At 38.4% G+C, this 17,062-nt stretch overlaps 1 protein-coding gene across 2 annotated transcripts in view; it reads right to left on the reverse strand.

Annotated features, from left to right (window-relative positions):
• sema4c (sema domain, immunoglobulin domain (Ig), transmembrane domain (TM) and short cytoplasmic domain, (semaphorin) 4C) overlaps window positions 1-17,062 on the reverse strand; it is an 86,458-nt gene that overhangs the window by 13,053 nt on the left and 56,343 nt on the right. For both annotated transcript variants that reach the window (XM_029510937.1, XM_029510936.1), the window contains 6 exons: window positions 13,565-13,719; window positions 8,338-8,400; window positions 6,283-6,381; window positions 5,761-5,854; window positions 5,119-5,238; window positions 2,072-2,223 (listed from right to left, as the gene is read on the reverse strand). In XM_029510937.1, coding sequence (XP_029366797.1) covers window positions 2,072-2,223; window positions 5,119-5,238; window positions 5,761-5,854; window positions 6,283-6,381; window positions 8,338-8,400; window positions 13,565-13,719 — 683 coding nt within the window. The remainder of the gene's footprint in view (window positions 1-2,071; window positions 2,224-5,118; window positions 5,239-5,760; window positions 5,855-6,282; window positions 6,382-8,337; window positions 8,401-13,564; window positions 13,720-17,062) is intronic.

Consider the following 17,062-nt stretch of genomic DNA (forward strand, 5'->3'; position numbering starts at 1 on the left):
GTTAGTACATTGTGACAATGTAATGGGTGCACTTAGATGTGTGACATAGAAACTCTATTTTTTTTCCTCCACTGTTATGCTTTTAATGTTGTATTTGACCTAACTTTCACCTCATAAATGCTACTTTAAATCCATTTCATATTCTGTGTAATAGATATTAGTGTTGGGCCAATGGCTGGCAGTGATCATACTGAGCCCAGCATTGTGAAAAACCCCAATCCCTGCTGTTTTTATCCTGAGATGTTCAAGGGTCTCACTAAAATGTAGGATAAATAATGACATTCATATTATACTAGAAAAAAAAAAAAGAAAACGGATTGTCTCAAGAGCAGCTCATTTGGCAGATATGTCTAACTCTTATTATCCTCAGTGATTACAGAAGCTGTAAAAATGGAATTAAAAAATGGAAATGCTGGAAATGCCTATATTACAGCAGTGAATTATTGACATTATGCAGCAATAGCTGCAGGATGCTCTCTTTTATTCATTGCTCAAATACACATCACATGTGAACATTTGTTTCTAATTTGATACATGGAGCTTTATTGTTAATCTGACTGGAGAAAATGAAAGGCTCTTCTCATAAAACAGTGCATATATTGGACACGTAATAGCACACATCTCCTCAGACCGTCAACAATCTGTATCTGTTTTGCTCAGTGTAAAGGTTAGTGGGAATACATGGCAGCATTGGTAACTGTAACGTCACACGAAACTGTTTTTGTGGTTGCTAAAAGATCTCTGAAACCATACAATATAAAAGCCTCCCAACAGAAAAACACCTCCCATGTCTGGACATTATATAATTTGTTATCAAGCATAGTCAGTCTTCTTAACAAAACTATTTCAGCTAATAATTCTAATAATAATAATAATTATTATTCAGCTAATGAATGCATAAACAAAATGTATCTATGCCACTCAAATTGTCTTCACGCAACACAATATGAATAAAGTCTCATGTTGTTTTTGTGAGTTGAATGAAATTAATGTTCAATCAATTTGATCTCTGTAACCCTGTATTAATGATTTTTTTTTTTTATTATGACGCTCATAAGGGGAAGGGAGCGCTATTGTCCCATATGAGGTCGCAAGTTCGGTTTCTGGGCCTGGGGCTTTTCTCTGTGGAGTTTCCCTGTTCCTGTGTGGGTTTCCTCCCACCATCCAAAGACATCATGTTTGGGTTAACTGGTGACTCTAAGTGTGTCTGTAGGTCTGAGTGTGAGTGTGAGTGGTTGTTGGTCTCTGTCTCTCTCTGTGTGTTGGCCCTGTGATGGACTGCTGACCTGTCCAGGGTGACCCCGCCCTCACCCAGTGTGAGCTGGGATTGGATCCAACACCCCCCGCTGCAGTTGAAGTGGTTGAAGATGAATGAATGAATGAATGAAGCACATAAATTGTAGTAGGTTTTTAGAAAAGTTCAGATAGTAAAGCAGTTCACAACCCTGAGCAGCATGCGTTAACCTGAAAATGCAGGTTAGCTCATATTTGCTTAATGGATGTGTGGAATGTGAAACTAAACAAGAGTGCTTCATTTTAGTCACAAAGAAAGTTGTGTGGTCTCTGCTTTTGAAGTTTGCATCAAAGTCCAACTAAACATAAACATAGGAACACTAGAACCTGAAAATGATTTCTTTGCAATGGATCTCAGGCTATTCCCCGTGTGAGTTATCAGATTTATAGATGGATGTTTATAACGCATAGCAAGTAAGTTTCTTCCTTGTCTGAGCAACTGAAAGACCAAAACTGTTAGCAAGTACTGTCTCGCATTATTAAGTGCTCAGAAGCAGCTGCCAAAACAGCTGTAGGAAACAGCTGATTCCAAGCCAAGTGTGCATGAAACTGGGATTCTGCAGTCAAATCTTGTTCCGTGCTCACAAATCTGTCCCTTCATTCTCTTAAATCCTAACTTTCTAACAGATTACCGTTGGGAGTTAGTTTGCGCCTTTCTCTGGCTTTTGTCATTAATGAACTTCCCCTTTCACACATAAAGAGAACCAAGCAGTTTTCGGAGGCTCCTAATTGAACGTGCCCAGAGATCAGCTCTGATAATAAAGTGAAGAAGTTTTACCTTGCAGACACGGGCCACTCTGGCCACGGTGAGCTCTGTGTCACAGTCCAGCTCCAGCGCTCGCTCGCTGAAGAAGAAGTAAATCTTGTCGTCATCCCCCTCCTTACTGCCAATGCTCTCCCTCACCAGGGCTGAACCCACAAAGTCCGGCTCTGCACACACGCACACAGTACAGATGAAAGTATATTTACACACAATAGCAAAGACACACATTACGTCAGTAATGAACAGCCAGCCTCAGCCTCCAGCTGCATTTGGACTGATATACAGCACACAGACACACAGAGACACGAACTTGACACCTCCACCTCATTCCCTGGCAACTCTTCTCACCTCCCGGTCTATTTTCTATCATCACTTTCTCCTTCGCCTCAGCTCTCTTCCAGTCATTTCTCACTCTCTGTCTCTCCAGTGCGTCCTATTAGTGGTCCATTTTGTGTTTCTCACTTGCTCTCACATCCTCCCTCCTGTCTCTCTTAGATTCCCTTTATAAGCAGTTCTCATTAAGTTGTAAGTTAGATTTTTTTTTTTCTTCTAAATTCAGATGCAGACATTTTTAGAGGAAGGTCCCTGGTTATCGTTCTTAAAATTACATGTTATTTCCTCAAACGGTCATTTCTTTCCTGTGTGTGTATGCGTTGAAGCCATAACAGGGCTACAACTCTAATAATGATAATGTGCTAGTAGTCAGACCAATTAATTGCTTTTAATCTGGTCAGAAGAATCTTTTTTCATCTTGAAATTTGATGACTTTTCCTCCATTGAGCCTTACATTAGAAAAAGCGAAACATTGCCTTTGTTCATATTTCCATGACCGCTGTACACAAAATACACAAAAAATATTTACACACCACAAAAAACACAAAAGCACACACACACACAATGAGAGGTTGAGATTATGTGTGCTACTGACTGGACTCAGACAAAACTGTAACTTTCTTACGCGTGTGCAGCATCTCCCCTCCAATGAGCCCACATGCGACTCAAATTCAAGACAAAACAAAACAAACATTTCTAATTGCTTTCTAAGATAAGACTAGATTGAACTTTTTTTCACCAAATGTTTGTGTTTACAATCAGTTCAAATTACAAAATTACAACAACATAAGAATAAAATAAAATAAATAACTACTAAGGGGGGATGATACTGAGTGTCGGGGCACCAAAGAGAAGGAGATGTCAATTCTGTCCCTCAAAGAACGACCACAAAACAACCACTAAGCGCTATAAATGTGATAAGTGTGTAAAAGGACCATGGGCAGGCACTTACTGTACACACTGTCCATCAGACTGATTTGAGTTCCTTACATTTTTTGTTTTGTATTTATTATCTCATTTTCGTCTTATTTATTGCTGTTCTTTGGACACTTTGTGAGTGGGGGAGTGGTTAAGAAACGAGAAAAGCAGTTTCTTAGTATGGCTGTGTTGCCAAAAAAGTTCAACTGTTATTGTTCACCTTCAATAAAATACATTCAGAAGTACTTTCTGCACATTTCTGCTACTTTCTCAGGCTATATAAGTGCCATCTCTTGCTGCAAAATGAATGTTTACAACTATGTAGTACCTTCAGCAAGAATAATAATAACTAACCTGTAAATATTGTGACAGGTGTGGTGCAATAAAAATGAATGGTGTCCAGTGATTAAATGTAATCTTTCTGCAAAGTGAAGAGGCAAAACCCAGATATTCTCAAAGTTTGTGGTGAATGATAGGTTGTTTCATCATGCAAAATAGATTTGAGACTTAAAATTCAATGACGCTGCTGTATTTCAGGGGTTTAGCGAAGGCGGGTCATTTTTGACCCTGAGGACATGGGGTGTATACGGAAAGTGACAGCACGAGGGTGAAATAAAATCTCTGCATTAAATTAAATGTGAAAAATAAAAAAAAAAGTCCTGAATCATACCCACACACCTCAGCCTCATCTGTATGTTCCATCTTTCACTTCACACAATTTATTTCATCAGACATTTTTCCTGCTGCAACTTCATTCTCTTCACTACCCTTCATTTCTCTCTGGGGGACGTACCCTTCCACCCAAAAAAAGATAATGATCCTTTGCTGTTACAGTCCTGTGCTTCATTTTCTGCACCTCATTTTTCTTTCTCTTGCTTTTTTGAATTTTTTTTTTTTTATGAAATGTCTTTATTGAAAAAAGCTGCTGTTATCAGGCCTGACATAATTTCCTTTCTCTGAATACATGTGATTTGTCATTGTTGCAGTGTTTTGGGAAGACAAATCTACAACTCTAAATGAATTCCATAATTACAACAAATATCACAGAGTACTTGCTGCCCCCATCAATAAAAATTTTACTCCCACAATCACTGTGTTTATAGGCCAGCTGTAGCTTCACCATGATTCCCTCATCAAGAAAATACATTTTCACACTGACCAATTGTTCTGCAGGATAATCTTCATTTATGAACACAACGTTGATGATTTTTTAAGTTTTATCATATTAAAGTTTATATTAGGGTACAAAAGCATTACATCTAGTCATAGGACGTCACCCAAACTTCCAAATGGTAATTTGATTAAGTTCTTGCATCTCTTACATGTCCTACAGAAGCCATTCCTCTTACGGTAGTAATATGCTTGATGCAGCTAAATTGTAAAAGAAGCTCATGAGGAGATGTTGGCATAGTCAAATTTGGATTGATAGCTGCTGCTAAAGTGTCTTTAGACCTGATTTCAGGCATCTAATTCAAATTCGCCTTCTGAATTTGGCAAACCTGAAGTACTAAAATGCAAACTAACACATAATCTTATTGTTTCTTTGAACACCTTTCTAAAATCACTAGCGGAAAAAATGTCCAAGAGTAAAATGTATAAGAGGAACATTTAACAGTGTATTTGTTGGCTCTAAAGTAAGCTACAAACTTTAGCACATCTGACAGCCTGTGACTGCCAACAGTTATGAGCTAATGAGCTTGTGCGGCAGCAGAGCAAAAACTTTTATGGTCTTGGACATTACACCCTGCTCCCCCTTTTTGACTCTCCCTGCAACACCCCACTTATTCCTTTTGTCCTTTTCTCTCACTCACCATTGAGCCAGGCAGGCAGGTATTCGCTCTTCATGTTGTAGTGCTGTTTGCCCAGGTTTCTGAGAATGACTGGCTCTGTACCCAGGAAGTTGTTAAGTGTCGCTGAGTATAGCTCTTCATCTGCACCAACAAAACACAAGCTTTAGTTCAATGCTGTTTTTTAACAACCACAATTGTACAAGTGTACAATGAGAGAAGGTCAGTGGTTCAGCAGGGAGATACAAAAAAAGAGAAATGAGAATTGGTGCCTGTAGAGTCAGTGAAGCTGTCCATGTTGAAGTCAAAGCAGCATGCAAAGTTAAATTAGGCCTCTGGACTCTCGGAGCAATAATATGGCTACAAAACAGATGGGAAATGCTGCTGGAGCAGTTTGTGGAGATCTGATGCACATTTTATGCCTCTGTTAGAGCTGTAAAAATATGGGGCTGCTCACTTCAATATAAAGTGTGCTGAAATGGAAGAACAGGGGCCATACTATAAATGGCAATGGATTTTTTCCAACAAAAGCATGAATAGTTCTTTTTGTTGTGAATTGATCCCTAACAATAATTAAACATGTCCAGAAACATTGAAAAACATGTATTTACGTTTATGTCTGTGTACCGTGCTTAGAAACATCCATATGAACACATACATACTTACCCACTATCAGGCCGGTGTGCCCCTTGGCAGGGTCATACGGGCATTTTCCCTTTCCATCTTCCAGGTCTGGGTCGAGGGTAAAATATTCTGCATTCTGCAAGCATGCAGCCCCCCCCCCCCCCCCCCCCACCACAAACACGCACGCACACACACACAGAAAATGGAGAAAACAGGTTGTTCGTGGTCAGTATGTATTATGACCCATGCAACACAGCTGCAAGCTCTGTCCGTCCGTTACAAGGACCAAAGCTTCACCCATCGCCATGTTGTCCTGTCGCATCAGCGTCACATGCATGCAGGCACACACACACACACACACACGCTCGTATTCACACAGCATGAGGTACTTTTACACATAACATTTATTTTTATTTTTTGTCACACAATGGTCTAAGCCTTAGGCCAGGTGGCAGACATCTAAAGTTGACACCTGTCAGCACTCGCTATAGCACACTTTCTAGAGAAAGACACGCATACTACACACACACGCACACGTGCGCATATACACATATGCATTCTCACCACAGAGGTGCATTTAGGCTGGAAGGCGTATGTGCCGCAGGTGTAGAGATGTGTGTAGTTGTAGCTCTGCAGGAAACGGATGTAGTTGAAGCACTCAGTCTGTAAAGGAGGGAGAAGTAATTGTTAGAGTGGCGTTTTGTCCTTTGTTAAGGTGAAGCTCAGTCCATTCAGTATAATAGCACATCCAGTGATAATTAGTTTTACTATAACACTTCAGTGAGATGTTAAATCCCCAGTCAGCTGAAATACCACACTAACCTTGAAACCAGACAATGTTTGCTGATAATGTCCTTTTGTAGAAAATGTTTGACTGAATTGTTTGGTCGTGCAAACAGAAGCGTCGGCCATTTTTTATTTTTAGGGTCACAGATGGTTAAACTGAGTAACAGCAGTGCACATTCCAAGACTTATATTTTATTCTTATTTACTTTAACTTAAACACTATTATGCAAGTACTCAGTGTGCTTTGCTATTGAGGACATCGCTTAATAAACGACAGAGGAACACAACCATACCATCTCAGCAACCCTTCAACTGAAAAAAAAAAGGGGGACACATTTTTTCCACTTAGAAGGACACGATTGATGTGAGTTAACAGTATAATTATGCGTAGTTTCATGGGAAGTGCCCTTTAATGCCTATACTGTGATGAACATTAAACCTCTTTGAATGAAATTGGAAACAGATGCTCACTCGTGATGTGTACTAGAAGAATGAATAATTCAGTGCATCCAGTTGATGTTGCCACTGCAGCAGCAAAACAATATCTGTATCTCATGGTAATACAAGCAATTTGATTTTGAAAAAATTCATTGCTACAGCTCTTGCAATCACTCGGGATAATCAGAATGTGATGTATCAGGCAGATAAATCACTTTTAAGCCTACAACTACACCACTGCATAAAAGGAGTAATCATTATATATAATGACGGGCAGCATGGACACCATATGGGTATGGGTATGGTTGTACAAATAAATCCTTCTTGTCCTGTGTATATAAGCAATCAGATACTTTCACTATTGGTCTAAAGTAGATGCAGAATAAATTTGCTTTTGCTTCGACTTATTGATAACAGCCTAGACAGCATAATTTTAAGAATAGCAAAGCAAAAACAGGAAAACTGTTAATTTTCTGATGGTTACATTTGAATATGTTTTAACTTTAAAAAACATTTGAAAGTTGTTTTTTGTTACGCTTTAGTTACACTAGTTTTCGACATATTTTTAACTTCAGTTTCGTTAAAGTTGTGATTCTGCTGCTGTATGCCAGTGAACCATTTTCCCTTCTGTTTGAAAACCACATCCAAAAGTTACTGTTGTGCAATGAGAGGAGTTTCGCCTCCATTTCTAAAAGCTCTCTGGGATTCTATAAAATATTTAAAGAAACTTCTTGCAAATGTACATTATGCAGCCGAAGCAGCAAGGGCTCTTGATGAGACTAAAACTCTGATCAGGGGCCAGGACATTCTCCATGTGTAAGGCTTAATCACATTATCATTATAAAATATTTGGCAAAAGTGTAAAGTCATGATGAGATATACTTTGTGTTATTGAAGACTGATTTAAGACTGCTGCTCCAACTGTAACGCGTATTTGTTGCAGATTTGAGGCAAATGCATTTATCAAAAGAACAGTTTCTTCTTAAGAGTTGCTCTGATCAACAACTGAGATGATACAACTAAAGTCTCGTTTATACACTGTGGCATGACTAAAGTAGGATTGTATTGAATGGTATGTTTCCTGTCTTCTATTCTACTTGAGCGCTGGCTGTTTTAGAGCAAGACATCAACATCCATTTTTAATGCTCAAGATAGAACACTTCTTGAATTGAATCTTAAATTTGCTGATGCTAACCCTGTCTGGAAGATGCACTTTACTGTGTGCTAATGTAATAACTGGAAGGTTTCCAGTTTGAAACTCCAGACTGCTTTCATAAATGTAATCGAGTAAAAAAAAAAAAAAAGAAAAGTGAATAATGGTGGACTAATGAGACACTATCTTAAAGACTAATTCCAACGTCTAACCACAGCAACTCTGACAGCTAAAATCTTTACCTGGTTGTTCTTCCCCTTGGTGACACACTCCTTCTTTTTGTCCTGTGGAGCTGGCCAGTCAATCTGGAGAAAAGAAAGACAGATGTGATGTATCCTGTAAAGATGAGGTCTGTCCACATATACTGCATATATATTTTGAGTGCATATTTATAGCATCAACTTATCATTTTTCTTTGTTTCTATAGACCAGGCGACTGAAGCACACAGTTTTTTTCTTCTAAATTTGCACTTTGCACTTGCAGAGAGAAAAAAAAAAAAAAAATTCTTCCGTTTCACTAAACTCAACCGACAGTGTCTGCACACTTGACCACAGACTGCTGTAACTATGGCAACAAGCAAAGATTTTCAAAAAGTACATATTACCAGCATATTTGGTCCTGAAAAATAAGGTGCACTATAAACGGTGAAATTATACCAGATACCAGGGGAAAGGCACACACACACACAAAGCCGTTTCTGAAAATCTACTTCAAATTATTAGTGATACTTTTTTTTTTTTTTTTTTTTTTAAATAAATAGACTGACAGACAGATTGACAGTAAACAGCCTCACTGCAGAGACCTAGGCTCAGCACCAGGCATCAAATAGCAAACTCGCTGGTGGTAGGTTGGAAACTGTCAGAACCTGACTGCAGCAGAACTCCCTGCAAAAATGTACCAATGAGAAAGGAGCAATGCCGCTGAAACATGGGAGGGAGAGGAAAATAAAACAGAAGGGCTCACCTTCAATCCACACTACCCTTTACAGTGGTTTCTTTTTAATGGCTCTGTGACGAAGTAACCCTAAACTATGCTCTATTGACAAAGGTCTAAAAAATAAACTGCCTGTACTGAAGAGTTTCAAGACCATTAGAAATACTTATACTGGCCATTATAGGCCGAGAGTTGTTGTAATTTAAGAATTAAACTCTGATTTAGCTGGCTGGATTTAAACCAACAGCAATCAAACTAACAGTTTACTGCCACATACCAATAGTCATAAACGTGAACATTTACTTTTATATACTGTAATAATTCTGACTAATGGTCGTGACAGAAAGTGATGCACCTGGTTGATAACAGAAATGTTATATTTATTCAAATTCCTTCAACATTTCAACATAAAATGTTTCTGGATAGAATGCATACCATGATGGTATTATTATCCACTCATGACTGCCCACATAACTCATCGACAAGTTTTAGTCTTCCTGTGTTCATTGAAGAAATGATAATGGGGCAATTGTTAAGATGTAACAAGTGAATTAATCATTAGGATGAGCGGCTGTGGTATATAAACTGTGGTTTTAACTTCTGTACTTTCCAAGACCAGTTAAAATTAAGCAGCGGTTTATTAGTACATCTTATTTATTCTTATTTGCAACTTGTCACTCTCAGTAGGATTATAAAAACCAGTCTGTATTCACGTCACACAGGATCACAAAAAATATCAGTTGCAAGTCGGCAAATAGTGGGTGCTTGCATTTGCTAATGATAAACATCACACGAACACCCATCTGCCAGGATAAATCTCCTCTGCCTCGCACTGACACATGGAAATAATAATAAGCAACAGCCTGTGGGAAAATACTTCAACTCTCCTCTCATTAGTATCTTCATCTTTGAGTGTTTGTGTGGCAAATATATTGCAGAAAGTAGGCACAGTTAATAACAGTATCTTACTTGGTTAGGTAAAAGGTCCTGGTCTCGGCTTTTGAAAATTAAGTGGAAACATTTATTTTAAGAAGGAACTCTGTGCTGTTTCACTGGCGATTGTTTTCAGCTTTTTTTAAAGTCATATGCTTATCTTAAATGTTAGATCTCATTCTGCGTCAGTGCAAATAATTAAGTGCACACCAGCAGCAAACGAATAATATATATATATATTAAGTATTATGTAGTAGAGGTGGGTAAGTAAACCCTCTTTCAATTAATGTGAACTTACAGCGTGGGAGCTATAATTCTGAAACAAAGTAAAACTTTTATCAGTGTTGCCTCAGTTGCCACATAAAATGACTAAACATCATTAATAAATGAAATAAAGTAAGAATGACGGAAATGTAAACAGTAAGGTCAGGTGCTGACGTGAGACCTTTTTTTTTTTTGGTCTTTTTTTTTGTTATTTACTTTTCCTTTTGCTTTTGTGAAGGGTTAGGGTCTGTGAAGTTTCTCAGGCATCCAGGTCATCTTAGTCTTGGAGTGTTTGTATGGGGCACCTGGACTTTATCTTGTTTGAAGACGTTCATACAAAAGCTTTCTTCAGTTCTGAGGGTCAGTGAGGCGAACCCAGAGTGGGTGGGGGCAATCACCACAAAATTAGGATGTGGTTGAAGACACACATGAGCACAGGTGTGACTCACCCCAGAGTGTGACCCCAAGGTGCCACATTGCCTCAGGCGTGTATGGGAGTTACATCGCCTGGGGAGGGCGCCCAATACAGCATTGTAGGTTGCAGACAAATGGTGTCTGTTTACAGAAGGTTTCTCTAAGTGGACATATATGGCCTCTTTCACTCCTCTTTCAAACCATCTGTCTTCCCTGTCCAAAATGTGGACATTGGAGTCCTCAAGAGTGACGTTTCTCCGTAAAAGATGCCATATATGTCCAAGACCTTTAGCTTTTTTGCTTTTCCAAATGCATTGCATATCTTCATATCTATTCTATGGATAGCACAATCACCCCAACAACTGGCAGCAGTGGGAACTTTGTTTATATAAGGGAACTGCTGCTTGGACTGTTATATGTTTGATATGTCGGCTGTGTGTCTGTATGTGGGTGCTATGTATGTTTCAATGTTTCCTTCAGAATCAATAAAGTATTTATCTGTCTATCTATCCACAGTAATCACGGGCTTCCGCTGATATTTAGGGACTTAAATATCAGAGGTGTGCAGCGATTGGATTTTCAAAAGCTGATGGGACAAAGGGTCACTGAGCAGCCAAAGCAGTGACAGATTTTTCTCTATCTATACTTCTTTGTTCTCTGCCACACATCCAATTGAGTTTGTTACAGGTCTTTTCCTACATCATGCTATTATTGTCAGTATTTACTTTTTCCAATGTTTTTCTGTATTTATTTAGTGCTGTGGGCGGGGCACTTGTGATGCTATGGTATTTTCACAGGCTGTACAGCATTATGCTAGTGTGCTATTTTCGTTGTAGTGGAGAGTAAAAAACATTCTATAACATAAAATGGCAAAAAAAATAATGTCGTAGTGGGACACAAACTGCAGCAGTGTTGTCTCTGAAAAAATGGCTGGATACTGGGAGAACCATCTGAAGGAAATATCCGGGGAGAAGAAAGACAGTGAGTATAGGCGGTGGCAAGCACATAAAAAAGAAGCAGGAAAGGAAAGGAAGGAGGGTGAGAGAGTGATGGGCTGATGGCCGGAGACGGGATGGATCATCCGCTTGTCCTTGCTCAGTCATTTTTCTAGGCTGTCTGCTTCCCTGTACGTCACACATAGGGGATGACACCAGGTGGCCTTAGCATTACTATATGCCCTCATTCAAACAGGCTGCGCCTGTGAATTCGTGTGTGCATCCCATACATGCTCATTACAGCGCTAAACCCGATAACAATTCCCAAGCTGCTGCAGGCCGCTCACTACACCTCCATTGGACTGCTGTAATTGTATTGATTGCAATATAGACCAATTACTGAGGAAACAAGCCAGGAGCAGATTGAGTCTCTGAGGCTTAGCATCGCTGTGCGTGGAAGTGTATCTCAATCAGGTCAAGTCAAGGGTATATAACTTCCTAACGAACAGTTTTCCTTTGAGTGCTTCGCAAAAAAAAACAAGGCCCACAAATTAAAACAAGGACAAAAAAAAAAAAAAAAAACATGATTAAATAAGTGCATCATAAACTCAATGCTCGTGTGTGCCTTTTTACACCCATACACTGACTGTGGATATGTTTGTGCTGATTGAAGTGCTATATTGGAGCCGCTAGCTCCACATATTACAATGTTAATACTTGGCTGCAAACTGATGCTATTATTTTTTTGAGGCTTTTATCATCAGATAAAATAAATAGAGCTCAAATTAAAGTAATAACCTGGCACAATGTCAGAAAACATCTGAACTGGTATATATAATATTTATACAAGAACACTTTAACACTTCAATAAAGTTAATACATTTCCAAATCTAACTGAATAAATGAAGATGGTTAATAAAAATATAAAGCCTAATATTTTAGCTTCCAACTCAAGAAATCAATCAAACCAAAGTGTTTTGGAGAAAGGGAGAGACACTAAACCTAGTCCACAGTATCCTATAATATCCTGTCTGAGTCTGTGGTCTTCATCACAGTTAGCTTGTCTTTACTTCATATTTTCCTGCAACCAACATTGCCTGATTACCTTTTTTGATATTTTGATAGTTTAGGGGACCCATGTTTTCTCTTTTCTGTACTTTTACATGAGACCATTAACTCAGCCTAACAAAAACTAAAAAAATAAATAAAATAAAAAAAAAGTGTGAAAATGTGGACATGCTACTGGTATAGAGTGTTTAGCTCCCAGCAGCAATCAATAGATTTTACTATTATTTTCAGCCCTCAAGGAAGAGGAGCTAATACATTTTGATTAAGCATCAAATTGCTTGAAAATTCCATTATTAGCTTCTACAAGGCCTGAAATTTCAATAAAAGAAATATGGGCCAGACCAATAAAAGGCCCAACAACTTGTACAAACTGGCTTCATGGATTATGGCACTATTACATTATTTGAACATCAACCAAAATTTCTTTTGATGTGTGCTTCCAAATGTCCCTGAGTTCATAAAATAGCCAAAAAAATAAAAAATAAAATAAAATAAAATAGAAGACGGTGTGTGAGTTAATTGACAACCGTTACCAGTGGCACAGGCAGAATTGTTTCCTTTCCTGTTTATATGAGCAGAACCTCTAGAATATCATATATATCACACATATGACAATTTATTTCAGATTTAGTACCTAAATGATTGTTTCTGTCTGCAATTCTGCACGGACAAGTTGATACCTTCAGCTCCTGAACTGCCTATCATGAAGCTCTCTGGTGTTAAACCTCATTTAAGTTAATTATTTGCATTTCTGCAAAAGCCTTTCAGACGTGCGTGGGTGTTTGAGTCAGGCGGTATGTGGGTGTTATTGTTTTTCTTCAAATCTTTCCTTTTCCACATTGAGCTTTGACAAGTGTGATACCTCGCGCTGGTGGAACACAACGCTTTTCAAGTGTGCTTGCGTATGGGTGTGACTGTTACCTGCGGCCGCAGCTGTCTGCTAATGTCGTTGGGGTCCAGGGCGAACAGCGCCTCTCGTGCTCCGACGTATAAGACCCTCTCTTGGTCAGACAGGGTCAGCATGCTGTAGTTGAACACTCCCTGAACGCTGAATCTTGCCATGCTGTCCAACACATCTTAGGGAGACACAAACATATCATCACATCACTGATGAATTAAAGCTGCAAAAGATCTCCTCTCTCCTGTCAGCTGATCTGCTGACAGACGACAGAATGAAACCCGAGGAGAACATTTCACACTTTAGTTGTCGCACCGTCCGCACCATTAAGCCTTGCCCACTGCCTTTAGCTTTATGGCATTCATCCACGTAGCTACATGGTACATCTTTCCTCCATTTCTCCTCTTCATTAGGTATAGTGTCAAACCTCCAGGAGATTTTGAACATTTCTGGCCAGCTCATCTGCTGCATTTACTTTCCAGAAGTCTGCAGACATCACTTTGTTAATCCTCCAAAGTTTTTCTTCACCATATACCAGATAGAAAAACGTATTTCAGTAAATAACAAAGAAGATATTTCTTTCAGGGGTTAAGAAAAATTGGATCTCAGAAAAGGAGAGGTGAATAATTGACTTACATTAACTCTAAATGAATGCTAACGTTTCTCAGTTTCTGGGTGTAATAGCTTTATCAAAGGTTTAATTTAATACAGTAATGTTGTGTTTACAGCTTTTTGCACTGCCCCCTTGTGGAAATAAAGCAATTGGGCAGGCCTGTTTTATGAAATAGCTATTAGCTTGTAGTAGAACAACAGGCCTCTCATGTAATTTAAGTGGTTACAAGATTCAATTTCACCATATTTACACTTCCAGTACGTGCTCAATTCAAGTATCCTAGTAAATGTATTTATTAACATGTGCATAAAGAAGTTTAACTATAAAAGTATCCCAGAATATTTACAATAATTAACTATTAATGGACTAAGTGAAAGAGAAGACTTCCATTTAAAGATAAAAACTGAAAGAAAGGAACAAAACAGTATCACAAAGTGAATGTGAAGCAGTTTAATTACAGGCTCACATGGTTTTAACTCATCAGCTCCTAATGGGTTTGCTAAAACTAACCACAATGTCTATCTCCAAGATCTGCTGTAAATTATTGCTGCAGGATAGAACGCTGCACTGAAAGCTTCCTAAGCTCTATATTAGCAGGAGTCGGATAAGTTCCAGATCTGCATGTCAGAAGTGAGATAAGGTTGCCGTCTATTTAGAAAAGCTGTACAAATAAACAAGAAGCAATGATGCACTCCCAGACCAGCCCTTGTTTTGGCGATGGAGGTGACGTGCACCATTACAACCGACAGCTATTAATCCAGAGGGGTTTCTTTTTTCCCTTTTTTTATTTTAAATTTTTTTAAATCTGGGTAGAAATAAATCCTCCAAACCCTCAATCTGTCAGTGCTTTAATGTGAGCGTTAAAAGTGAGTTTATTTTTCAGCCAACTATAGAAGCGTATGTTTGTAATAATAATACGTCAACCAATATAATATTAGGCCAATTTTCAAATTGACAAAGATGTCTAATCTCATTTTGGAAAAGAACCTAAATTTTGTTTTTGTGTCAGTTTAACAAAGCTTTGAGATAAGAGATGTTTAAAGCATCCCAGCCTAAAATAAGTATTGCAGTACTGAGAAGACTCCTTCTATTAAGGAGGAGCATCTTAATCCCGGCTGTACAGAAAACCAACACACAACAATACCAGGATTTAGAGTTGGAGCTAGTAGCATTATAACAAATGGAAATGTGATCCCATTGACAACGTGGGCAGACTACAGAACGTAAGAGTGCTTATAAATGCTCTAACAATGGGTGTAAATCTGCGAGTGTGATTAGTTCATTATCTAATGTGCACACTCAGATACAGATCGAATTTTAATACAAGCTCTAAATGGAGCTTTTTACTCTGATTGGGCCATTACTCAGCGTGTTAACAGAATATTTGTCTCCTCATGAACCCCGTTATCGATCCTTTGACATCAAACAGCTGAATCGATGTGATTTATCTTAGGATTTTGTCATACGTTTCAGGATTGTCCATATTTTTGGGTTCCATTCCTTGTGTTTGCTGCTCATACACCAACACAAATGGTGTCAGAGAGATTGGGATAAAAAATCACAAAATGCTCTCCCCACAGTCAGAAAACCAGGACTGACACACTCTCACTCTCACACACACACCCAAGGCAAACTGTTCAAATCCTCTGACTAGCATGCAAACAAACTGCTGGTGCAGAGAAAAAAAAAGAAAGCAAGACAAAGACGGCAGGAAAGAGAGAAAGGATGGTGTTTAGTCTTCATTATCCATACTTTTGTTCCTTGTAATGTCACCTTGTTTCCGCTCCTTTCTCTCTCTCTCTGTCTCGCTCTGCATCCCTCGTATTTCATTTGCGCTAATAGAATCTGTGCAGAACACACAACCTCGTAAACCAAAAACAAAAGAAGTCTTCTTTGTTTTGTATTTCATTCGTATTTTTATGATATTATATTTTCTTTTCTCATTTTTCCCTCCATGAATATGGCAGTTGAATACCAGGGAGGGAAATGCATAATCTGGTGTTATTCATCACTTGTGTGACAGAACACTGATGTGTCCTAGTTAGGACTACATACTTGCCTGTATATAATTAAGTAATGTGCATGTGTGTATGCATGTGTGAGAAAAAAAGGAAGGAAATTAAGAGAACCGAGGCTTGTTATTGATGGTGGGAGTTCAACCATTAATAAGATGCTCTTAAGGCAATTGAACTGCAAAGAAGTAACCAGTAAGTAATCTAATCTCTGTTACATTAAAGACAGTACCTGCTGCATTACTTTCAACTGAGTGGACTGAACTCTTCCCCCTCCTCAAGACATTAAAAGTTATTTTAACTTTTGTGCTTTGAATAATTGTACATTCAAACATTGCAGCACTGTGTGATTAAGTTTCATGGCATGCTTCTTCGTGAACCTTAAACTTCTAAACTCAAGAATCTATCGAAGGACTACATCTGCCCAAAACACATTTGAGTTTGTTTTGTACAGTTGTAATATAATCTAACTGACATCAGGGCCTATCAGGAAAATCTCCTTTCACACGTCATAACACATTGGAAAACTCAATTTCCACCAAATGAAAATTTCCCCCCTGTGAAACAACAAATGAGAATTTTTATTTCATCTAAGATCAATAAACACACTTTCTGCTGGAACCTGCTGCTAATGGGTGATGTTGAGTGACTTTAAATACTCATTAAAATACTGGAGGTCTAGAACTTTTCTATTCAAAAACACCTTACTGTTGAGCAAATAAAATTTACAAACTAATTCAAACCAAAAACCTTGACCATTGTAATTTTGAATCGTGGGAGCTAATTTCACAAACCCAGTATCATTAATATTAATACTTTTTTGTAGTTATTGTCTATTGATATTTTTTGCCCAGTTTGGATTTGAATAAGATTCATTTTAGGGCAATGATTTCATT

The sequence above is a fragment of the Echeneis naucrates genome, chromosome 9 (genome assembly GCF_900963305.1).
Source record: "Echeneis naucrates chromosome 9, fEcheNa1.1, whole genome shotgun sequence".
In the NCBI taxonomy this organism is placed as follows: domain Eukaryota; kingdom Metazoa; phylum Chordata; class Actinopteri; order Carangiformes; family Echeneidae; genus Echeneis; species Echeneis naucrates.